The 26,023-nt window shown below is 43.4% G+C and overlaps 1 protein-coding gene across 1 annotated transcript; it reads right to left on the reverse strand.

Moving 5' to 3' along the window:
* Positions 1-5,503: 5,503 nt before the first annotated feature.
* Positions 5,504-26,023, reverse strand: P4HB (prolyl 4-hydroxylase subunit beta). The gene is made up of 11 exons (XM_060252001.1): positions 25,725-26,023; positions 24,104-24,310; positions 19,976-20,109; positions 19,627-19,764; positions 15,409-15,513; positions 15,060-15,185; positions 14,050-14,250; positions 12,005-12,125; positions 10,315-10,496; positions 9,862-9,948; positions 5,504-6,505 (listed from the first exon to the last, which is right to left on the reverse strand). Exons 1-11 carry the CDS (start codon positions 25,885-25,887, stop codon positions 6,422-6,424), a joined length of 1,548 nt encoding a protein of 515 aa, XP_060107984.1. The 5' UTR covers positions 25,888-26,023; the 3' UTR covers positions 5,504-6,421.

A 26,023-nucleotide genomic window follows, 5' to 3' on the forward strand; every position in this document is an offset into this window, starting at 1 on the left:
CAAGTACAAGCAGAGAAATTAATTTGGGTGCAAAACCCAAGAATAAAAGGAAAGAGGACTGCTGAAATAAATCCAGCTTTATTGAGCCAACAGGGACCCAAACAAAAACCCACAAATGAGACAGCGATATGGCCTATATGGCCTAGGACCTGCTACCTTAGGGATCGTCTCTTCCCATATGCTCCCCAGAGAGTGCTGCGATCCGGCTCTCGAAATCTGCTTGTAATCCCCGGGCCAAAGGAGGCCTGCCTGAAATCCACCAGGGACAGGGCCTTCTCAATCACAGCCCCTTGCTGGTGGAACCAGCTACCAGAAGAGGTCAGGGCCCTGCGGGACTTTGGACAGTTCCACAGGGCCTGTAAGACAGTCCTCTTCCGGTTGGCTTATAACTGACCAGCATTGAAATATTCTGAAGGAAGACAATAAGATAGCAACTGACATTGACTGATACAATTGATATACTGGTTGTTTTAATTATGTAAATTATTATTGTATTTTAATTTTTTAAACCCTATTGTTAGAATTATGCTGTGAGCCGCCCTGAGCCTGCCTTGGTGGGATATAAATCAAATAAAATGAAATGATATGAAAACAAGGGTTTGGATCCTGCTGAACATTTCCAAGAGAAGGACCTTCTAACCTCCCACTTCCCCTACAGCACAAAATGTTGCTCCTGGAAGATAGGGTACCTCCAGGAAGGTGGAAGTCTGCCACAGAAGGGAGAATCTGCAAAACCATACCATGATCCTTCCATTCACAGAAATCCTTTGTAGAATCCCAAACCTGAAGTATCAGATAATTAGATACACTCCCTAGCCATTCCAAGGTAAGGTATTTGAGGCAGCATGTCCTAGGTCCAATCCTCCATGCTCTGCCACTGACGGTCAGGAACAGAACATAGGCATCTATTACAGGGAAGGGGATCTCCTTTTATAGTTCTAAAATTTAGCATTCAGAAATGCCATGGGCTGAAGTCCAGCAAGAAAACTGGGGCTCATCCACTCACCTAGGTCAGCTGCTCCAATCCAAAGGTCATCCTGCTAAATGGACTGGGCTTTTTCTATCTCGCTGTCAGACTCCGGGGAAAGTGTGGCTGCAGAGGATAAGCCAGTATGGTCAGCATTCAGAAATGAAGGGAAATCTTTGCCCTTACTCAGCTCCACTACCTCTGCACAGTCCTCCTAAGGCTTTCCTTGCAGAAAGCCAAGTCTTCTGAATACCACATTTAAGTCAATTGGCAGCTTCAGTAGTAGAAAGGTATTGGCTGCAGTCAATTTGCTAAGTTTTGTTGAGTCCCAACCTGCTTAACCCCTAATTAAACAGAGCAAGATAAGCCCCCTGAGTTTTTCCCCACCAACAGTGAACACGTAACAGCTTGTTTTCCCTTTGCTGCAAGTGCTGCCACTCAGTCGGGGAAAAGAGGTAGCGCCGTTCACTCCCATCATGTGACACCGAATAGCAAAATTGCTTCCAGAAATATTTTTCAGCTTGAATGGCCAACAAGTCTGACATCTGGCAGATCACATGAAACTGACAGGTAATAGCAGCTCAGTGCATATCCCTCTGATTACTATTTCTTTGAATTAGGAGGCATTTAAAGCTTCGTTGACCTTTAGGATCTGCTCGCTTCCGATTGTCCCAAATCTACCTTGTGGTTCTGCTCCTCTGCCAGTACCAGTTATTACTGCTAACAAAGCAAGAAAAAAAAAATCTGGAGTAGATACAAACTCTTAAAATAAGCCCCACCTGGCAATTTTACTTATGTTTTCATTTTGTCACTCTGATCCATTTAACATACTATTTCTTTACCCTATGTAGTGAACGAAATCAGCTGTTTTTTTAATTTAGATTATAGAATTTTCAGTTCAGAGAGCCAAAGAAAGATTAAAGTAGAAAGCACCAAAGCAAAATTACCTGAAGATGACAAAAGTAATGACTGTTGGGGAACTATATAACTGTAAGGCTGATGAAGACACTGAAACCGTTCAAGGTTTTTTATATCTTGGCTCAGTCATCAAAACAGAGACCGCAAGAAACCAAAGGGAAGGATAGCCATGAAAGGAGCTAAAAAAAATCTATTAATTGTAAGATTATGTTGGCAACCAAGATTAAAGTAATTCATAACATAATATTCTCCATTAATACGTATGGAGTGAAATTTGGACAATGAAGAAAGCTGACATGAAAAAAGTTGATTTATTGGAAATGTAGTGTTGGAGGAGTTTTACTGGTATTGTGGAGAGCCAAAAAGACAAATGAAGTGGGTTCCAGATCAAATCAAACCGGACCTCTCCCTAGAAGCTAAAATAACCAAACTGAGGCTATAATACTTGGTCACATTATGAGAAGACAATAATGGTAGAGAAAGTTGAAGGAAAAGAAAAGACCCAACATGAAGTGGGTTCACTCAATATAGGACACCACAGCCCTTAGGATTTGCAAGACCTGAGCAAGGCTGTTACTGATAGGACGTTTCAGAAGTTGTTAATTCATGGAATCACCATCAGTCAAAAATACCCGATGGCACTTAACACAAGAAAGAAACCAACATTTATAATTAACACAGGGAACCAATAAAAGGCAGCTGAAAATCCTATCCAGATATCAAGTATGCACATTCTTAAATGTCTCTATGCCAAGAGATTAATCTCTATCGCGTACGGAGTGAACTCACACTATAAAGCAGCCACTTCTACATAAAACTATAACCTTTCCCCAAGAGGCCCATTTAGGTGGGCAAACATTTCAAGTCCTTTATTAGTGTAAACAAGGAAACCGTTTGGGCCGCTCACTAGAACTGTCCCAATTCTCCCATGATTTGTCAGGCTTGAGCGACCCATGTGCAAAAATGGGAACGACAGTGCTATAGCTCCCAGGGTAGTATGGGTAAATGAACTGTGCTGGTACTTAACAGTTTTTCAACTGATGCCAATTGATAAACGTTGCAAAAGACTGCAAGGTCACCTGTCAAGGACAGGGCTACGAAATCTACTGCTTCAGGAGTAACTAAAGGCTCTTTGCAGCACAATCTATCTTTCCAGTTGCTGAACTGCAATCTAATTCAAAACCTGCCACTTTTGCAATTGTGGGGGTGTGCCTCCAGACTGGACAAAAGCATGCTACGATTCCGCTTGAGCTGTTATCTGGCATAGATTCCAGCTTCCTGAGAAGTTTAGCTAATTTATTTTAAAGCGCAAGTTCCTAGTGCATATGGTAGCGAGGATATATTTGAAGGTGCTTAGGGAATGCCTGGTGAAACCTCAGAAGCCAGAGGGATTGCTGAGTAAGATCTCAAGCAGACAGGGGCAGGGATCAGTGGCTCCCCGTGCCGCCTCCTCGCCCCTCCCCATAAATGACTAAAAGCAAAACTATGCAAACTAAGAAATCATGCAAGTTTATTTGACTCACGTGGTTTTAAAAGGCTGCAGAGTTTAGCTGATGCAAATGCAGCTCAGCTTACAATGAGAGTAGCCAACAGGAGAGGCATATTACAGTAGTGCTCTAAAGCCACCCTACCCCCAAGCACAACTCAAAGCACTGGTCGTGACCTATAAAGCCCTAAATAGCTTAGGCTTTACATACCTTACAGATCATCTTCTCCCTTGAAAATCAAGTACTTCCTTTTTATGCCACCCCATCAGTTACAGAACACAGTTCTTAGCAGCTGACCCACCGTTTATGGGACCCCTTATTCCTGAAGCTTACCTGAGGGTGCTTCAGAAATTACTTTGAAAAAAGCTCTGATCTAGATAGCCCAGGCAAGCTCAGTTTAATTAGATCCTGAAAGCTAAGATCAGACGCCAAGATAGACAAGGAGATTGACAATAGACTGGCAAAGGCAAACCGTGCATTTGGCTGACTGCATAAAAGAGTGTGGAGCAACAAGCATCTGAAAAAAGGCACAAAGATCAATGTTTACAAAGCGGTTGTGATAACAAGCCTCATCTACGGCTCCGAATCGTGGGTTCTATACCGTCATCACCTGCGACTCCTTGAGCGTTTTCATCAGCGCTGCCTTCGCACCATCCTCAACATCTACTGGAGTGACTTTGTGACCAACACTGAAGTCCTCAAGCAGGCGGAGGTTACAAGCATCGAGGCATTGCTGTTGAAGATGCAGCTGAGCTGGGCAGGGCATATCTCCAGGATGGAAAACCACCGCCTTCCCAAGATTGCCCTGTATGGCAAACTTTCCACCGGCCATCGAAATAGAGGGGCACCAAAGAAGAGGTTCAAGGACTCCTTGAAGAAATCCCTTGGTACCTGTCGCATTAACCATCACCAGTGGTCTGACCTAGCCTCAGATCGCAAAGCATGGAGGCACACCATCCACCAGGCTGTCTCTTCCTTTAAGAAAGCATGCATAGCTGGTCTTGAGGACAAAAGGAGATTGAGGAAAAATCGTACTGCTACAGCACCAACCCCAAATCAGATTTTTCCCTGCAGCCATTGTGGCCGGACCTGCCTGTCCCGCATTGGTCTTGTCAGCCACCAGCGAGCCTGCAGCAGACGTGGACCACTGCACCTTTCTTAAATCTTCGTTCGCGAAGTCAAGCCGAGAGAGAGAAAGCTAAGCAGGGCCAACTCTGGCAAGTACTTGGATGGGAAACATCCTTGCAATACCAGAGCCTGTAGGCAGAGGCAGGCTTTTTCAGCCACTTCTGAATATTCTCCATGCCCCCAGTAGGGGTCAGTAACCAGAGGTCGCCATGACTTCCACATACAAAAATACCAGAGAGATTACTTTGAAAGCTCAGTTTGGATAAAACTTTTAGCAGGGATAGGGATACCTTAAATCTCACATTAAATAAGTGTAAGACTGACAGTGTTCAAATATAAATGCAGACCAGTAATCCTACTTGATTTACTGTTTTGGGAAATTGTGGAGTTCTCAGTAACATGTACTTACAAAGCAAAGGGGAGGCTAAACCAACATCTAGCTACACCTGTAGTTGAATGACATGGAGATAAGGTGGGTATAGTGCCTTATATAGAGTCTTCAAACTGTGGGCCCAAACAGCACAGAAAGACTTGCATAGAAGCCATCATATCAAACAGTGTAGATCAAATCCTAAGGAGCTGCAGTCGATGTTCGGCAGAGAAAAGTAAGCATACATCAAGCCTGCAAATGCTAATGGTCTAGAAGGAGATCCTTTAGCATCCCATTCTTGTAGCCCCTAGCCCTGTTAGTTCCCTTTTCCTTTATACATTCCATTCTTAGTCCCATATGCCCTCCTCACTGGGCCGACATTAAAACAGTTTATTACAAACTGTGCTATTTCATTCAAACATGCTTATCTATATAAACCTAAGTTCAATCTGTACTCACAACATATAAAACCTGATAGTATTTTAGAAGGGAACAAGCCACAGCTGAGAGCAAGCTTAAATTCCAAACAGAAGTCCTCAAGTCCGTTGCAATTTTTCAGCATCCCATGTCTGGCGCTGGAAGGTCATCCTTCAACCAGTCAGGATTCAAATAAATATAGGCAAGATACAGAACTAGTATTAAAATCAAATTTATTTGGCCAATGAGTTCCATTCATTTTAGCATCATAGATGCTCAACTAAATTCCAATTCTGCCAACACACATCCCTCAGCTCATAGCATTCCTTGGTTCTGAAGACCCCCTTCCCAAAATCCCAGTAATCGAGTGTCCTTTTTTGTTGCATTCTGGCAGGTTCCTTTCCAAGTAAACACTTGGGAAACCCATTCACAAAGCAATTCTTAGAAAGCAAGTTTTGCGTGCTGTTCAGGGGCAACTAAAGTTAGATTTTTGCTTCAGGACAGTGAACAGCCCTCTTTCCTCAGCTGTTAAGTCTCCTGATCTTTGGAAGAGAAATACATCTTATTCAGCATAAATGGGAAGAGAGACCATACAGTGAGTTAAGAGGACTATGTGCCCCACTTACTCCACCTTCCACTGGCCTGACTATGGTCAGCCAAGTGGTTTCCTCTGAACTGAGACAGCCCAAATAATAAGGACAACTGAAACCATAACCAAGATCCTGCTGGGCAGACAGCAGCTTATGACATTTAGACAAAGTGTGACTAAGCTTTAAGGAGGCATTACTGGTGAGGCTCCAAAATGAGTTAGGCAATGGGATATTTTCAATCTGCTTCTACCCAGATCATAGAACACTTTAGGAGAAAGAAAATGTACATCACAGTGTGTGTTTAAAAAAAAACAACCCAAAAAAACAGACCCAGCAGGGCTGGCTGTCAAGTCAGATCCCTCTTCAAAAGCAAAAAAGTAAACTAGATCAGTTGACAGGTTAGGATGAAGGGTTACTTTAGACCATCTCCTGAACTCTCCAGCCAGCATTTGCCTTCTGGTTCAAGTTGTTGTCTGTACTTGCTTGACTGCATTAGAAGGCAGGCACAGTGCAGTGTCTGGGGGTATGCAGATTGGATTCCTTTTTACAGTTCATCTCTTTGAGCTGCAGCGTCTTCTTCTTCCCCTTCCACCTCTGGCTCCTCAATATCTTCTAGATCTTCCAGATCCTGAAGAAAGAAAAGCCAAATGTTTTGTCACCAGTAGTTTCTGCCACCTCAGTGCTAGAGCAAAGCAGGCCGTTTCCTTCCATTTCGATCCTGCCACAGCAACAGTTGTCACCATTATCTACACACCTGCCTCTTTGAGAACTGTTAGCCTGGCAGATTGAAACCCCCACTCCACAGGCCAGAAAAAAAGATTCCATGCTTTCTCAGAAGCCACTCAAAATGAAGAATGGAAACCAAAACCACACAGCACGCAAACATTTCCACATAACAGATCTTAAGCTTATTAGGCCAGCCAGCTTTCTATTTATCCTTCAGGACTCCAAGCACTTGAATTAAAATGGCAGGTGCAATACTGGTAGATACACATGAATGTATGTAGCACACACTCCAGGTGCATTTAAAATGTGTTATACGCATTTTAGTGAAACTTCGGGTTGTTTCTGCAAACAAGTGGGCCTGTGAGACATCTCAAGAGGTGTAACACTCCCTAGACGTTAACACCATCAGACGTGGCAACCTTAAATCAGATATCAAGAGGGGGAACTTCATTCATCAGTTACACAAGGCAGAAAGAAAGACCTCTCTTCTTGTGCCTGAGTCCCATATCTCTCACAGTTCCATATATTTTTATACCCTTACCTTCATCAGATTAATAAGAGTAGCTCCTAATGAACAGAATGGGCATCGTACGTTCATGGGACAGGTCACACTACTTGATTCTGCAGCAACCACAATTGTGTAAATCTCAAGCGAAACCCTGTCTATATCAAGAACTGCACTAATCCAGTCATGAGGTGATAAATGCAAGCTGAAGTGAGCGGAGATTCTTAGTGTCATCTGAGATTAAAGACTGTATTTTATATTGCAGATCTAACCGGCTGTTCACAGCAAATCTGTACTCAGATGCTAGCCAAGCTTTGTCTCCTTCAGCAGTGTTAGTCTTCAAGCAAGGTAGCCTAAGCAGCCAGCAAGATTCTCACGGCTCTAACCAGCACAGCTTCAGCTAATTATCTCCTGCCCATTGTTCACACCTTCTCAATTAGCTCTGAAAGTACCAAGTGAATGACCTAACCACCAGCATATGAAGAGAAACATGCATCCTCCCAGTGATTTCAACAACTGCTTATCTTGAAGCAATGACAGAACAGACCTTGAGCTTACAGAACAGTGTTATATCCCATCCTCAGCACTAACATATTTTGATCTGCAGGCATAATCATATCAAATGAGAGACACTGCAAACTGGCTACTACCTCCCTATTTGATTATTTCTCACAAGAGGGCATATAGCCATTCGAAAGAAACACAGGATCCTTTCATCTGTTCAGCAGACGATATTAAAAGCAAACATTCATTGTCTCCCAAACTGAAAACAGGCACTGGGGATGTGTGTCACACTAGCAAAAGCAAGGTATAGCTCTATTACCTCCTCTCCCTTGTTAGTGCAACTCACATCTCCTTCATCCAGTATCTGCTTCCATGAAATCCTGAGCCAAAGGTTTCCCAGATAGTATTCACTATCTGACTTCATTCCCCCTATTTCCTCCCAGTTATAATGCTAAGCATTCTACACAGGGGTTATGCCTTTTATCAAGATTTTTAAAATCATAGGTTCACCTAGTTCAGTATTGTCATCTCTACTAGGGCTATGTGTTTGGTATACACTGAATCAAATAAATACCTGAAAAATACTTTCAGTAATACTTTCAGTATTTTTCAAGTATTTATTCAGCCAAATACAGTTGATAATACCAGCTTTTATTTGGGCTCTGCTTGGAGAAGCCGAGTCATGCACTAGCATGGGCCAGACCTCTTTAAATCCCTTCTCCAAGCTGGCCCTTGCCATCACGTAACTCAACAAGTGAACGCATGCATTTAAAGGGACAGCATTCCTCTACATGCCTCTCCCCCTTCTTTGGAAACAGTGGAGGATGGCAGCACCCATGGTCCAATCTTTTCAAAACTTGAGGGGGGGCAGGATTGAGGAGAGTCACCAACAGCTATGCTGCAAATCTGGTGCATCTACCTCAAAAAACAGCCCCCCCCCCGAACCCCAAATACTCCCAGATCAATTCTCCACTATGGGGAATTGTCTCCATAGGCTATAATGGAGCCTAGAGTGTAATGGAATGATTTCTCAGCAAGGCATTTAAAGTTCAAATTCATTTAACGTCTAAATGCCCTTTAAAGTTCACTCACCCACCTCAATGCCTTTCGAGAAAACTCCAAAGGTATTTCTTTGTATACCCCTAATCTCTACCTAGAGGCAACTGCACAGTTGAATGAAACTGACCTTCCCTAAAGATCAGTTTAATTGGAGATGTCAGGAACTAAACCTAGGACACTCTGTATGCAAATCAGGTGTCCCATCACTTAATTATAGATGCTCCTAAATGACTGTCATGAGCAAGAACAAGTACAATTGGCTACCAACAGAGCCTAGAACACCCAGGAGCCCAGGACATCCAAAACAGTTCATGTTTAACTATAAGGGCTCATCAGACTAAAAATATGGGACAGGAAATCAAAGAGCTGAGTTTCTATATATCCCGAGAGACTAGGATCAGATAACTTGGGTCAGGAGGTCACAGTATCAACCAGCTGGCAGCAACTGTAACTGCTAGGTGGACAACCTACATATCTTCAACTCCAATGAGATACATTATTTAGCTGCTTCAAGTTGCTATATACAACCCAGCATCGACGCTGCAAGAAAATGCAAAAGTGCAACGGGATAGGTCACCAGCTACCAATGGAGCCCATAACCAATGGGAACTCACAGGCCTAACCCATTCCATGTTTAGCTGTCACTCCCGTCAGGGAATAATATCCTGAAACATAAACTGGAGGGCTCACCAGCAGAACCAATTCTACTAGGAACAGAAGCTAACAGCAACAGAACAGTGACACAGGCCAGAAGCAGCAGCCGCTACTCGAGTCAGGGAAAAAGGACATGCGCACCTGGTGATGGGCCCCGGAGGGTGAGCCAGCCCAGTGAAGGATCCCTCGAGAACTACAGATAGCTGGTCAAGGCTGAGGGGAATGCAAACAATCATGTTTCTCGAATGTTAGTCGCTATCTGACGACGGTGGGGCTCTGTAGTCCATTCAGAAGGCCTGGTTAGTCCACATGGAATCGCAGGCATTCAGCAACACCCCACCGTCACCACCCCTTGGATGCTATCAGCTGTGCTTTATTTACAAGTTGCTATGGAACCAGGACCACACAACATTCTCTGCTGTCACATAAGTAGCTCTGCAGGATGGAATTCTCCCTTCTTCACATCTGAACACTGCCCCAGAACCCATATACATGCTTAAGTCCCAAACAATCAAAGCCCAGTCTTGGATACTCACGTCTTCATCTACACCACCATCTTTCCCACCACTTTCCAGGAATTTCTTGAAACCTTCCAGCGTCCTCTCACCATTGTAATCTATGACCTATAAAAATGCAAAGGAGGAGACATTTACCACTCGAGGGAAAGCCGGGGGCTGGAGGAAGAATTCTCTTTCTGAACAGCCAAGCAAAAGGGATTGGAAAATTCACCTACACCCACAGGAGCTGAAGAAGAGTAGCCAGCCACTAGACTCCCATGATCGCTGCAAGGAGAGAATAGCCCACACATGAGTGCTGTCCTCTACTGAGCAACCTTCCTACATCAGCTGCACTGGCAAAACACCTAAGGCCTCTCTGCTCAAACTCAGCCCAACTCACACCCCTGAAAAAGTCCTTTGAAAGCACACTCAATTTCTTATCTTCCCTTCCAATGCAGGAGTGTAGGTCAACGTCAAGCCCACACTGCTTACCGTTCTTTCAGGACTCGCAGGGAAAAACTTGAGGGTTGGGAAGCTGTGGACTTTGACTGTCTCAACTTCATTTGCTGTAGAGTCCATCTTGGCTATGACAATATTCTCATGGTCCTTGTATGTCTCTCCCAGTTTATCCCATATGGGAGCCAGCTGCTTGCAGTGGCCACACCAGGGAGCATCTGCAAAACAGTTCAAAAACCCAGTTTAATGTTAATTCGGTAGAAAGGCTCCAACCCAAGTTCCATTTGCTGTCAAAATGAACATATGAAACAAGATATGCTCTCTAGACAACCAGATAGTGCATATGCCAAGTATGTATTGGGGACTGTGTACCTGGGGGAAAAAAAGGAAAAATAATATTTTTGGATTCAGGTTTCAGGAAAGGAATATTAGTATTCAGGTTTTTGCATTCAGGTTCCCCAATACCACTTGAGGATTTTCTGGAATTATTTAGGCACCATTCTTCCCCAGGGAGGTGTTTCTAGAAGAGCTGTTTTCCAATCAAATGACACCAACATTGCAGGGAACCTAGTGCTGCCTGTCTACATTAAGTTTCAAGAAAACTGGACCAGGAAGTCCTTCTTTGGGTCCATGAACAAGGTGCCCCCAGCCATCCTAGTGTGGCCTGGGAGGAAAACACAGCTCCAGAAAAGGGCCCCATCTCCACAAAGGAAAAAGGGAGCAAGAGCCACCTCCCCCAGGCCAGATGTCTGCCTCCTTCTTCCCTCCATCCCATTGGCCTGGAAATCTGTTAAGAGGGGGAAAAACAGGCCTGGGATCTAACTATCTGCAGAAGAAGAAGAAGAAGAAATCGGATTTATATCCCGCCCTCCACTCCGAAGAGTCTCATAGCGGCTCACAATCTCCTTTACCTTCCTCCCCCACAACAGACACCCTGTGAGGTGGGTGGGGCTGAGAGGGCTCTCACAGCAGCTGCCCTTTCAAGGACAGAGTCTCAGAGCGGCTCACAATCTCCTTTACCTTCCTCCCCCACAACAGACACCCTGTGAGGTGGGTGGGGCTGAGAGGGCTCTCACAGCAGCTGCCCTTTCAAGGACAGAGTCTCAGAGCGGCTCACAATCTCCTTTACCTTCCTCCCCCACAACAGACACCCTGTGAGGTGGGTGGGGCTGAGAGGGCTCTCACAGCAGCTGCCCTTTCAAGGACAGAGTCTCAGAGCGGCTCACAATCTCCTTTACCTTCCTCCCCCACAACAGACACCCTGTGAGGTGGGTAGGGCTGAGAGGGCTCTCACAGCAGCTGCTCTTTCAAGGACAGAGTCTCAGAGCGGCTCACAATCTCCTTTCCCTTCCTCCCCCACAACAGACACCCTGTGAGGTGGGTGGGGCTGGAGAGGGCTCTCACAGCAGCTGCCCTTTCAAGGACAACCTCTGCCAGAGCTATGGCTGACCCAAGGCCATGCCAGCAGGTGCAAGTGGAGGAGTGGGGAATCAAACCCGGTTCCCCCAGATAAGAGTCCGCACACTTAACCACTACACCAAACCGGCTCCCACTATACAAGATTCAGATTCAGATACTGGTACTCCAAAGAATTCCAAATACTGATCCAGATAACCAGAATAAGATACCCAGAATAAGGTCTTTTTCCTGTATATATTCAGACAGGTTAAATGAAAAACACATTCCTATGTACACCAACCCCTTTGCCTATCACCCAAGTACTTACAGAATTCAACAAAGACATTCTTGGTCTCATCAAATGCCACTTCCTCAAAATTCTTTCCAACCAGAACTTTGACAGGTTGTTTGTCCCAGTCCTCAGAAACCTCTTGGCTCATCAGGTGGGGCTAAAAAACACAGAACCATGAGAACCAACATGAAAGCAATAGCATGAACATATGAAGCTGCCTTATACTGAATCAGACCCTGGGTCCATCAAAGTCAGTATTGTCTTCTCAGACTGGCAGCGGCTCTCCAGGGTCTCAAGCTGAGGTTTTTCACGCCTATTTGCCTGGACCCTTTTTTGGAGATGCCGGGGATTGAACCTGGGACCTCCTGCTTACCAAGCAGATGCTCTGCCACTGAGCCACTGTCCCTTCCATGGAATGTGCCAACAAAAAAGCCCCCTCCACTACTGTCCAAAGACAGCCCAGAACAACTGACAAGCCACAGACTATAAAAAGGAAGACCAATATAGATTTCCTCCTTCAAGGTCAACCCCCCACCCCACTCAGTAACTTGGATGTGTCTGAACTGCTGTACAAAGGAAGCAGGTTTGGTATCTGTAAAGCTGCCAGCTTTACAGCTTCACGCTGTTAAGAGAATTCATAAGTTGTACAGGGAGCCAAAGAGATGGCCGCAAGTGACAGATCAGTTTTTTTCTGTTAATTGCATTGGTGAGATAAATGCTTTCAAGCATTTAAATGTTGCATCATCAGAATGGTGCTCCAAAATGCTCATTTGTTCTGAAGCTTTCTAGAAAACCATCATTCCAGGTAATGGCATTCCACAAGGTAGTCCTACTCAGGTATTCCTTAGGTATTCCTGTATCTGTTTGTTTCAACAGAAAACACGCAATCTTAACTTCTAACAGACAGAAGGAAGTTTTTAAAGCATTTTCAAATGTAGCTTGCTTATCCACAAGGAAGGCCTGCTTTTTCCCCACATCGGCCTTTCATAAAAAGATGGGATCATCTTACGTTCATGTGCAAATTAAGCCTCTTTCCCACTCTATCAGACTAGTGAGGTTTTGTATCAGCAAGGGCGACCTAAGCATTACTTGCACACATAGTATTGTCTGAAATGGCATTGCTCAAGTGAAGACTGGAATGCAAATTCCCACTTCTCCAAACCAATGAAGAACTAGCATATCACAAATGTTCTTGTCTACCCTTCTCCTGATGTCCTAATTCTCTGCATGCAGAGAATCTAAACATTCCCCGTGTTAAACATGTAAAAACCACCTCCCACAAAGTGACATGGTCTGACTGTACAAGGCTTACAGGCCATATGTATCTTCTAATGCCTAAAGCAGCTCAGAGCGATGCTGACCGAGAATATTATCACTTAAATATGTCTTTATTACAAACAAATTAAAAGTTGCATTTGTTTATTCACATGTGTTCGCATCTTTTATTAATAACGGACTCTTAACATCTATTCAGCAACGCTCATTTTAAATAGTTGGGAGTTTTGCTTTTTCTTCCCTATGTTCTTATCTGTCTCCCCATTCAGAAAGGTCATAATAAAAACCTCTGCATTGCATGGTGATTTTGTCAATGTACACCATCCAAGCAAGTAAAGCGAAGGCTGTGTCTGGTCTATCAAGGGGGACAGGAATGACAGAACAGTAAGGCAGAGCTCAGAAATCTCCCATTAAGGTTTGGGTGATTAGACATAGAAGCTGGCTCTGCACGGCAGCTTCCATTGCAAGATTAAAATGGAAGGTCCCCATGCACTTGTGCAAGGAAGGTGTCTCCTCCACTGTGCCAGTAAGACAAAAGTAGTTATTGGGCGTGCACGGATAGCTCTATTTATTGAGCTTACTTTATCAGCATATTAGGGCTATTTACATACTTGGCTATGTGCCCTGCAGGCTTTGCCCTTTGGGTTTCTCAGCATAAAGCTCTAAATGCTCTGTTGCAGGATGTGCTGCAAAGCCAACTTGAAAGGCTCCAAAGTCATGTGACAGCTCTCAAGTTCCATGCTAGACTTGCTGCTGGGATCACCTCGCACGGGTGCCAGCCCCAAAGCCATGTTCAACACCATTACCTTCACTTTGCCCTCCAGGAACTTGTTGCAGAAGTCCCTGATATTCGCTGGCGTCAGTTCATCTGATTCTGGCTTGTACTTGGTCATTTCTTCCTCCAGGGTAATGAGCCGTATAGCGGGGCATTCTTCCTTCTTGAGGCCAAAAAACTCCAGGATCCTCTGGTTGTCACTGTGGTCACTGTCTATGAAGATGAACAGGATCTTTGGAGAGGAAAGCCAAAGTAGGCAATTAAACCAATGCACACTGGCAGTAAAAAACTCCACTGAATCGCCCTCACAAATTGTACCTCCCCCCCCCCCCCCGCTTTCCTTGGTTTTTACACTGGTCAACAAGTTTACTGTTGCAAGCTCGTTACTTATGTAATTTCTAGAACTTTATGTGCATGTGTGCACACATGTGCGTTAAGGGCCGTCAAGTCACTTCCAATTTACAGCTGATTGAATTAATGACCTCTAAAATGTTCTGTTGCTCTGGTCCTGCAAACTGAGGGCTGCGGTTTCTTTTATTGAGTCAAACCATCTCATCTTGGGTCTTCCTCTTTCCTGCTGCCTTCAACTTTCCCTAGCATTATTTTCTTTTCTAGTGAGTCTTTGTCTTCTCATAATGCGACTAAAAGTACAATAGCCTCAGTTTAGTCATTTTAGCTTCCAGGAAAAGTTTAGGCTTAATCTGATCCAGAATACACTTGTCTTTTTTGGCCATCCACGGTGTGCATAAAACTCTCCTCCAGCACCATATTTCAAATGAATCAACTTTCTTCCTGTCAGCTTTCTTCATCGCCCAACTTTTACACTTAATGCACCTCATTTTTAAGACGGTGGACTCCAATAATAAAGTTATTTGCTCACTAAAGTAGCCCGTGCTATTTGAGAAACATCTAATTTATGCTAAAAACAGAAATGATAGCCATATGATTCTTACCCATGCTGCCCCTGACAATGTGCAAACAGATGGAGTGACAGAATTTCATAACACAAAGGCAGTGTTCACCATTTGGGTTGTTTCTCACCTTCCCTTTGAAGCTTTCAGCTGCTGTCTTGAAGTTGTCCAATTTCCCCTGGTAGTCTGTAACACTCTTGGGCAGGAACAAAAGGATGTGGGTCTTGATCTCTCCTCCAAAAATTTTTGGTGCAGTCTGGAAGAAATTCATAACTGTTAGGCACAAGGGCATTAACAAGGAAACTAAGGCTCTGCTTTTCTGCACAACCCTTCCACTTTGTCATTTCACTATATATACACTGCAAGTTGGCACCTAGCATTCGCCATTCCCAGGGAATTCCCAGCAGTTCCCAATACTGCGTCGCCATCCCAATCCCACCCTAATCATGCATGGTCTGCCTGTGGAGCTACCTCCATACCTGCTCAGTGAATTCAATAACCAAAGGCAGTTGGTTTGATTTGATGAAGTTCAGCAGGTTCTCTTTTGTTATCTCTCCATCAAAGTTGTTACGGCCTTCATCAAACTGATGGGAGGGAGACAAAGAAAGGCCATTTAAAGTGGGATGAAGTTAACATCCATAGATGTACAGTTCAGTCTCTGCCTATTTAATATGGTTAGTCCTAAGAAACAGTTTGGCACATGCTGCAATCCTGCAGCACTTGGCACAGGCTTCAGCCTGCCAAGAATATGAATGTATTTAGGTTTATAGTCCATATAGCCAGAAAGAGGAAAGTGTATGAGCAACATCTGCTAATGTCTCAAAAGTTTAGAAGTCTGCATAGTTTTTTTTAATATAGAAAGATGCAATTAAATGAAGTGGCCTAATTTGATTAAGCTATACAAAATTCATTTATTCTTGATGTAGAATTTTAAGAGGTTTATGGGACAAAATACACAGGGTTACAGAGATCCCAGCCCTTATACACATCAAAGACGCCCAATTCAAGATGACATTGCAGGCAAGGCTCAGAATTCTAAAGTTAAAATCCAGGGCAAATTCTAGAGCAAAGCTCTCATCTTACAAGCAAGTGAGATCCAAGGTTCCATGGGAGTAAACAGCAGCAACTAGAAGGCAGCTTGGCACGAACTACTAAGGCTACCCACACTTTCTCTCCCACTATATTCTGGAATAGCCTATAGCAACTTAATGGGCAGCTGCTGCCAAATCCCAAAGTCATACCTAGAGGGTAACTAGTTACACAAGTCCTTCCGGAAACATACAACTTACTTGATCAATGAAGCTATTAAAAAGGAGGCTCCGTCTAAGGTATCGATACACATCATGAAACCACTCAATAGCAGTTTCCTCAAAGGGCAACACTTCCCTGCAGGACTATTGTTAGTGACACAAGAACAGATGCTTGAGGGCATGTTGTGACACCAACGCCAGGAATAAGTTTCTAGAACAGCAACACTATTTCTGCCTGGGATTTTAGAGCCTTTCCTGGCACCTGACATTTTGAGGGTCGGGGGGGGGGGGGGAGAGGACAGGAGCATCAAGGTTAACCAGCATGAGAAACAAGCAAATGACCCTTCTGATCCTTAGCAACATGCTGTATAGATGGCAACTGTCCAGTCAAGTCAAATGTTGACCTACCTCTAGACAATCTGAAACTATTTGTACACCAAACCAAGAAACAAAAAAAGTATGCTATGCTGTTGCAATACAATGACTACGCAGTGTCAGCCGGAAGACCTTGGTTCAGATCTCTTGCCTGAACTCAACAGGTGGTCTTATGCAAGCCGCAGCTTTTAGAAGTAATCCCACATCAGTAACACAAGCTATGGAACTACCAAGAATAGTGTATATGAAAAACTATGAACAAGCCTGCCTTTGAGGTATTTACTAGATTGAACACTTAAGATTGAAACATGGAAGACAATTCAAAACTGTACAAGTTTCCAAGAATCTCTCTAGGTTAACTTTTATGCTTAATTTTATAAAATCTAAGAATGTTAGCTTTTATATGTTGTAAGCCGCCCTGAGCCACCTGGTGGGAAGGGCGGGATATAAATTACAAATAAACTAAACTAGGTCTTGTGTAACCTTATCCAGGACTGAATGCTTTCAACTCAGATGTTCAAAGATTTTGCTTTTCTTTACAATGTACCACTGATTTACACGCATTCTCTAGGTGTTCAAGATAACGTTGGTCTACAAAACGTATTCAAGTTGAACCTGCCCACTCTGGAGTCTGGCTTTAAGCGGAAACAGACACTTGCATATTGGTGTTACAGCCATGCATATTTTTAGTCCTATTATCACCTAGCCAACCCCTCCACAACAATCAGGAACTCAACAAAGTCCTCCAACTTAAATAACCTTAGATTAGCATATCATATTAGCACTAAATTATATGCCAACGTCCTACTTGGGTGGAGTAGAAAGCACACATAACTTATTGAATCCTTAGCATTTTGCTCCCAACCAGAACAAGAACAAAGTGGCAGTATCCAGAACAGAGTGCATCAAGGACACTGAAAACAAACCTTAAAAATCCCATATATGGGTTTTGCGATAGGATTCCTGCTTCTCAGGAAAAGTCTATTTTAGGCAACTAAGAGGAATATGTTAGTCTTTATCCTGCCTGGCAGCCTGTTAATTCGAGGACTCCAACAAGCCAGAACATGAGATTATAAGATTACTGGATGAGAATTTCTCTCAGTCATGAAAGAAAACTGAATTATTTTACACACCCAAGGTAATGACTGCCCTGAACGCAATTATAAAAATGTAGATGCCATATTTTTAAAAGAACAGTCTTTAGTTATCATGCTTTATTTGTTCACTTTCAGACAGGTCAAGTGATATTTATAGGACTATTGTGGCACTGATATGGAATTTAAGCAATAGAATGTAAGGCAGGTGAAGGACATCCAACAAGCTTCTTTATGACCAAAGTTCAACCTATTTTGGAGGCCCTTTGTAATAGCCCAAGTATGTAAAAAACTCATGGATCAGAAAACTTTGCAGCTCTTATCACACCAAAACAGACAAGAAAAAAATCCTGGGAAAATGCATGCACCTAAAACAGATGCTGACTTGCTTGTTTCTGAGTCTGTCAACCCAGCCAAACTTTATCTCTAAGATGGGGCTACAACTCTTGTTGAAAGAAGGTGAAAATCTTGTTAACAACTGATAGCGAGATTGGAAATAGATACTTCCAAAGTTACCTGTGGGAGTCTGCCACTCCCTGAAGAAAGTCCTCACAAGAATAGTTAGCTGGAGAAGTGTTCCGTTAAGGTTTTTAGGGTACAAATGATAAACTGACATTTACCACAGCAGGTTACTACCAATAGCCAAGATCTTTCCAATCCCCGTTCACTGTGTTACGGCCTTGGAGAGGTGAGGCAAGTGACAAGCAGCAGAGCTCTCTCACTGATGGTACTTCAAACTTTGGAATACCATCTCCCTTGTTGTTCATCTCATGTCTACTTTGCTTTCCTTCACAGGCCAGACCAGAACATTTTTTAACCCAGATATTTAACTATTCCATTTTTAAAGCTCTTTTGATGCTGCACTTTTAGTCCAAAGTTTGTTTTATGCCTCACTTTTATTAATAAACTATTATTTTTATTTGGTTAGTTTCCCTGAGCAAGTCTCTGACAGAGGGGGTTGTACACATTTGCTTAACAATTTACTGAATTACTGAGCCAACAGCCGGAACCACCTTTAAGACAAATCCACAAACTTCAAAAGAAGCATTGCCTCTTAAAGGCCATCTGCTCCAACCACAGAACAAGAGCTCCTCTACTCTTCTAGGAAAAGACTTCCAAGTATCTCCAACCATTTTAACAGCTTCCTTTCCATCCCTTAAAATCCAGGGCCCACACTTGTACCTTCAAACCAGAATGCTATAGAAGTAGTGAGAAACCAAACATGGGCAAAATTCTTGAGCCTGACTTTATCTCCTTCACAAGAAGTTATTGACATTCTTCAGACTTCAAAAAATGTTTTGCTTTATTTAGCATATAAGCCTTGCTAATAAAAGGCTAATCTATTCCACTTCCTCCATTCTGGTTCTGCCTCTTGAACAGGCCAGTCAACTATAACAACTTGCTGACTAGGTTACCAGGCAGCTTCTTCCAATTCTGCTTTCACAAGCCCTCTAGTCTAGTGCTTTGGTTTTCACCACTAAGCTTGGAAAGGGGAAACTTATTAAATGGTCATAATGTCAAAGGAGAGCAAAATGACAAAGACAGGCTCTGTCACCTAATCATCAGTGCTGTCAATATGGTACAGAAAGCACAAGGTATAGTAGGCATCCTCTCTAAATGGCTCAGTAACCATACTGGAAGCACTACTTTGCCAAGAAAGCTTACTGGAAGCAGCAAGTATGGCAACTACAGGCTGAAAATCTGTATGTTCGCAGAATACAGGAAAAAAAATATGCAAAAGATAGACTGGTGCCCAGACAATTTATCTTGGTCTACTGCATACAGAACTAGTCCAAACATCTTAAGTTCTATTTCTATGCAACAAATACCATGTTCTTTTTATAGCAATACTAATGTGTAAAGCTTTGACACAACGCCCCAAAATGCAGGGACAAAATACACAGGTAAACAGCAGTGTTAGTTTTTATAGACTGCTGCCAAAGACTTAAGAGACAATGTGAATTTTTCAGTCACTCACCTTCTTAAAAAGGGCAACTCCATCTTTGCTGCACTCGTATTTAGCAAAGACCTCACTGCTGGAAGAGATCCCAAAAGGAATGTCATCAATGGACTCTGCTGCCAACAAGAACTGTTTGGCAGCATCAGACTCTGCATCCTAATGAAGAAAAAGGAGTTTTTCAGTGCCACATAATACACTGTGCCTTAATTTGATGCATCTTCCATACTTAAAGACTGGAAAATAAAAGGCCAAGATAGAATAAGGAAAGAATACAGCAGATTCTAGCCAGAGCAGGTAGTGATCAAAAAGACAGGGTGAGCTCAGGCTCCCCAAAAACAAACAGGGCCTAAAGGGAAACAAACTCTACCTTGAAGAATCCAATCACGGCAACTTCACTGCCATCCACAAGCCCCTCAGCAGCAGCTACATCGGTCAGGGTGGTGGCAGCAGGGCCTGTGCGTTTCTTCAACCAGTTCACAATGTCATCTGCTTCCCTGCCAGCTGCACAAGAGGAAGAGAAAACGATGGCATTATGGCCTCTCCTCACTTTGATAAAATGTTTGAGCACAAGGGAACTGTGTCAGCACTGACAGTGAACTTGTCAGCACTGACAAGGGAACAAGTATACTGTTCACATTTTATAACCACCATTTTACCCCTTAAGACTCCCGAAATGTTTAGCAGCCACCAGAAGGCACTGTTGAGCACAAACCCATCCCTTCAAGACAGCAGTGTTTCCCAGGGGGAAATATGTTTAGACTTTGGTTATGTTATTAGCAATGTAGCCCTTCTGCCAAACAGTGGCATTCTGACACAAAACAATTCTACTGCCTGGGTGAAGGAAAAAGGAAGGAAGACTCACTCAGGCTCCCTTGCCCGAGCATTTGGATTTAAAAATAATAAAAGCACTTAAACATTATGCCTGTGTCTTTAATTCTCAATGTTCTCCTCTCTTATTCAATAGCTCTGAAGAAACACAGATGTCCTCAAAACCCATTTATTCCGTATAATCAGTACAAAAAATACTTAATCAGTAACTAAGCCGATGCCTGTTTTCAGGGACCCAAACTGTATGTTCCAGCAAGGAGGAGGAAGGGACACAATCATTAACCATGCGGAAACAGTATCTTTGCATCTAGGGAAACTTTCACATAGACAACTGAGCACAATTTTCTTCTTTACTGCCTGATACACAAGTGCAAGGAATGGAGAATAAACAAATCTGCCATGTACCCATCTTTGTCTTCCTTTTCTGCTCAGTTAAGGTAACTTGGTCTCCCAAGTTGAGAAAAATCATGGCCCAAAGAGACTAGAGACAGCCTTAACATTTAGCAGTTACCATTCCAATAACAAGGTGCTCATGATGCTATAATAAGTTTGTTACAGTTTGCACTCTTTGACATCATCCACAGTTTTCTATTGTTTTATGAAAGCCAGTTTGGTGTAGTGGTTAAGTGCATGGACTCTTATCTGGGAGAACCGGGTTTGATTCCCCACTCCTCCACTTGCACCTGCTGGAATGGCCTCGGGTTAATCATAGCTATAGCAGAGGTTGTCGCTGAAAGGGCAGCTGCTGTGAGAGCCTTCTCAGCTCCACCCACCTCACAGGGTGTTTGTTGTGGAGGGAGAAGATAAAGGAGATTGTAAGCCTCTCTGAGTCTCTGATTCAGAGAGAAGGGTGGGGTATAAATCTGCAATTCTTCTTATCATGTTTTTATCAGCATGTTTTTATTAGCAGCATGGTACCTTTTCAGTAGCAAGACCCTGCACTACCCTCCCCGCAATTAGGCACTTTCTGGGTCTCCATATGCAGGTCATTATGCCAGGTTTTAGCAACTGAATACAGCACCATTCCCACTGCTCACTTGCCCAAGTCAGCATCCTTTCACATTATCCAAGGTTCCCAATTGCAACTTAACCCAAAGATAGCTTCCAGCATAAGCACATAGCTTCTTCAGACAGCAGACTGGAAGAAGAGGGGCAACATTCCTTAAATCTAATCTCAAAAGTATCTAAACATTAGCTTTACTTCAGAGAAATGGTGGTGGTGATTTGGCCTTTCACTTCAAGTACCAAACCTTAGGGGCAGCAGTGGCTGGACTTTCCACAATTACACACTTGTGGTTCGCCATCCAGGCAAATCTGACACACTCTGCAAGCTGAAAATAGAGAAATTTATTTTCACAACCACACTGGATTTGTAGCAATGCAATCCTAAGAAGAGTTACACCCTTTAAAATCCACTCAAGTCAATTAACTTAGGAGGGTGTACCTAGGATTGCACTGTACACCATCAGCCACAGTAAAATTCATGAATATGTGAATTGGAAGCCTATCCTTTCTTCAAAAGCTAATCTCTACAATCTTTTATTTAGCCCCACCAGTAATAAGGTCATACAACATATTTGGTCATATAAAGCTATTACAGTTCTCATGTTATTAAAAGCTTTTCACAGGTTTAACATTATCCAAGTCTTTTTATTTATTATTTCAATTTATATTCTGCCTTCCCAGGGCCAGCTCACCCACTAGGCAAACTAGTGCTGAATTCGGTTCCCTCCTGGTGCCCAAGACAGTGGCTTAATTTGCCTCCCTCCCCTCCAACCCCGCCGCCAGCCGTGCTCCCGCCCGCCACCCCAGAAGCTCACCCTACCGCTGGCGCAGTCAGCTCTCCCTCCCGCCCCCCGAAGTTCGTCCTGCTGCCACCCACCCCGTCCCTGGAGATCGTCCTGCTGCTGCAGCCAGCTCCTGCCCGGCCTAGAGAAGTTCACCACGAGGATGTCCAGCATACCGGCTCCGAGGTCTGTGTGTACTTTGAAGAGACCTCTGGAGGAAATTTCTCCCCCCTCCAGAGGTCTCTTCAAAACATGTGCAGACCTCAGACCGGTATGGCTAGGCCTCCTCACCGCGAGGGGGAGGGGGGACCTGAGTAGCCCTGCGCCTGCCACCTACTCAAGGCAGATCACAATGAGGTTTAAAACATCAAATAAATACAACTAATTAAAAACATAGTTGTTGGTTTCCAGCTTTCACCACTGGGCCCATAACAATCTGGACCTAAGATGATCTTCCACTGAATGCCTTCATTGCCAATAAGCTTTATGGAGCTGCTGTTCTCTGCTTGCAAGAGAAAGCATGTTTAATGTACATGCAGTTCCTGCAGCTCTATTTAGATTCTGAAGACTGCACATTACAGACACGAAAATACACATTGTGAACTCATTATCCAACCATTTTCCAGTGAAGCATGGCTTCAGGATTTTTTTAATGCATAATTTTGTAGATGCACGCATTTATATTTCACAAGCCTTCTCATTTAGTCTTTATGCCACCATGCAAATATCCCATTTTGTCTTTATACCACCACACAAAATTTGATATTCCCATGGCGCAGACTCAACACATATTCAAGCTAAGTTCAATGCCATAAAGATCCAACCAATCACTACTCCAATTTTAGAAAGCAGAAATTAAATTTTCAATGTTCAATAGTGCCGCAGTCTAAGACTGCAATCCTTGTACACATTTACTTGAGATCAAGCCCCAGTAGACTTGCAGACCTGAACTGATGCAGAAACTCAATATAGTACTATATTGGTAAGATAACTGAGGAGGAAGAACGAGGTTTAAGTATAAACTACACTGAATATATAGTATGGGTTTTGCAAGAACCCCTTATACTACGCATATCCCAAGACAAGTGACAGTTTGCCCAACTGCTTATGGCGAAGCAGTTGAAAACACGAAAATTCCTTTTGTCATGTTCCAACTTCAAAGTTTTTCCTTTGCCTCTTCAGTGGGGACAATATCTAACTTTCCAAGCACCTGCTAAATACATAGCTATTACTTATACATATACATATATGTAAACAAGGGATGCACAATGATTAAGGTCAGGAACTTTTCCCAGTTAATCATTTTATATATTGTACTTTGCAGGCAAGGAGAGAGTGCCAATCTCAAATAGTAATGCCTCCATAAGTTTGCTAAAGCTATTAGACCACTACGACTCAATACAAATAGCAGACATCAATACAATCAGCAAACCAACCTGTGTAGCTCAAGGAAGCAGCTGCAACATGCAAACCAATATTGGTGATCAGTTTTCTCCGCATCACAGGAGACCCTGAGGTGAACATGTTTTCTATGCCACGTTACAATTTGTATTATGCATCTCTCAAGAAGAGATCAGGAATTAAGTATTGGAAAACCTTATAGGTAAGAAACCTAAAGTTCTCTATAGAAAGAAATGACCGCTCAGACTTGAAAGGGGCAACATTTGAGGCTTTCTGAACAGGATTAAGGAGCTAAAGTAAAAGTTATGAAAGACCTAAACACCAATACTTGACCAATACTTTTGTGGTTTCAACATTGAGGAATTTCATTTTGCACCGGAAGATACAGAGTGCATGGCTTGATAGCATACCTTTGACCTTCACATCTGTTCACAGGCTTTAGTCTTCCATTACCCGTGCTCTTTTATCTATCAACTCACCTGTGTACTCTTTGGGGGAAGATTTATCTCCATTCTTGAAAAATTTGATTGTAGGGTAGCCTCGAACCCCAAATTGCTGGGCAAGATCCGACTCTTCTGTAGCATCCACCTTTGCCAGTCTGATTTCAGAGCCCTCAGATTTCAGTTTTGCTGCTGCCTTTACATACTCTGGTGCCAGAGCTTTACAATGACCACACCAGGGTGCATCTGAAAAACGAGAGTATCGTCACTTTTCAGTCTACCACATTTTCAATCCACAAAGATGCAGCATCAAGTTCAAATACCTCAATGTAGAATGTTCAAGCAGAATGAAAACTACGGTTTTTACAGTCAAAGAAAATACCACCTTCTACCACACTACAGTGCAACACCCAAGCACATGCACATCGCTGAACATATTAACTCAGCCCTTCACTGGCACTCTAAGGAAGATGCACACCTGTACAGTAAAGAGCAAAGACAGTCAGTAGTGCCAGAAATCAGGCCTAGGAAAACATGGTTACTTGGCCAAATTTGTGTCCTTTTAGCATCAAAGAATCTGGAGAAGCACGATAAATACAGAGTTTAGCACACATGACTTATGAGATATCTGAGAACACTGCAAGATACTCTACAGCAGAAAGAATATTGGAATAAAAAACAGGTTACCTACTCTACTCCACCATATAAAAGAAACAGAAGCGTAGAACTTCGCAACAGCTTTTAGTTTTTGTTAAACTACGAAACAAGCATACTTTCCTAGCCACTATAAGTCAACTTTGCTCTGGATACATCCTGAAAACATATAAGGTCATTTTGATCTAATAAATATATATTTCACCTATCTTCCGCCATAGAACTCAAGCTGATTTCTATAGGGTCCCAAGGAGATTTTCCATGCTGACCAGTTCCATAAATACTTCACTTCAGCACAGTTGCTACAGTATGTGCCCTCTAACAATATCCAAAGCATACCATGCTTTGAACATACTCTGTCTACTGCAATACCCTACCAGTGGAGTGAATAAAGTCTTTCATCCACTACTGCTTTGACAACTTATTTGGCACCTGATATTGGTTCACATAGACCTGTATCAAGGAACGCCTCCTTTATACAGCTGCTCCCACATTTCAGTGGCACACCCTTTCCAGCAAAAGGTCCTGCATTTTTACAACACAAGCTGTATAGCACGTTACACCTGAAACGCTTTACTGTATCTTACACAGACAAGTTCATCTGACTCATATCGTCAGCAGCTTACTATGCCTACTTACACCCAACCCTACTGTTCATGCACAACAACCACCGGTGAAAATAAGAGAGTGAGATATAATACTAATTGCTTTGAACGCGCAAAAACAGCTTCTAGAATAATTATCGTAGAACCATTACATATATTTCACATTGCACCAAATGCAAAAAAAAAAAGCTGTGCAAGCCCCATTCCGAACAAATGCAAAGGGTAACAATCCCCATAAGCAATAGCTAACACGAGTGGCCCGCCCACGTGAACAACACAACTTCTGAAATGGCTACTTAAGGTGAGGGGAAATCTCAGGGACCCGGACAAGAGAGCCGAGTCGCCAGCCCCGCGGCCTCCCTCCTCGCCAACCCACTTCGAGCCCCCCTTCATCCACTCACAGAACTCCACCAGGATATGCGGGAACTGCTCCAGCGCCCGGTCGAAGTTGGCCCCCTTCAGCACCAGCACGCCCTCCTCGTCCTCAATCTCCTCATCGGCGCGGACTCGGCCCAGCAGCAGCAGCAAACAGAACAGCGGAGACCAGAGCACGACGGGCTTCATGGCGGCACAGAGAACAACAGCGGGATCGCAGGCGATGGGACCGGGCAAAGGGAAAGCACGGCGAAAGAGAACCCTATACGCCCGCCCCCGGTTTATAAACCCGCCTTCTCCCGCTCCGGCTTCCGCTTATTGGTTA

Source organism: Heteronotia binoei, chromosome 13 (genome assembly GCF_032191835.1).
Source record: "Heteronotia binoei isolate CCM8104 ecotype False Entrance Well chromosome 13, APGP_CSIRO_Hbin_v1, whole genome shotgun sequence".
NCBI lineage: Eukaryota > Metazoa > Chordata > Lepidosauria > Squamata > Gekkonidae > Heteronotia > Heteronotia binoei.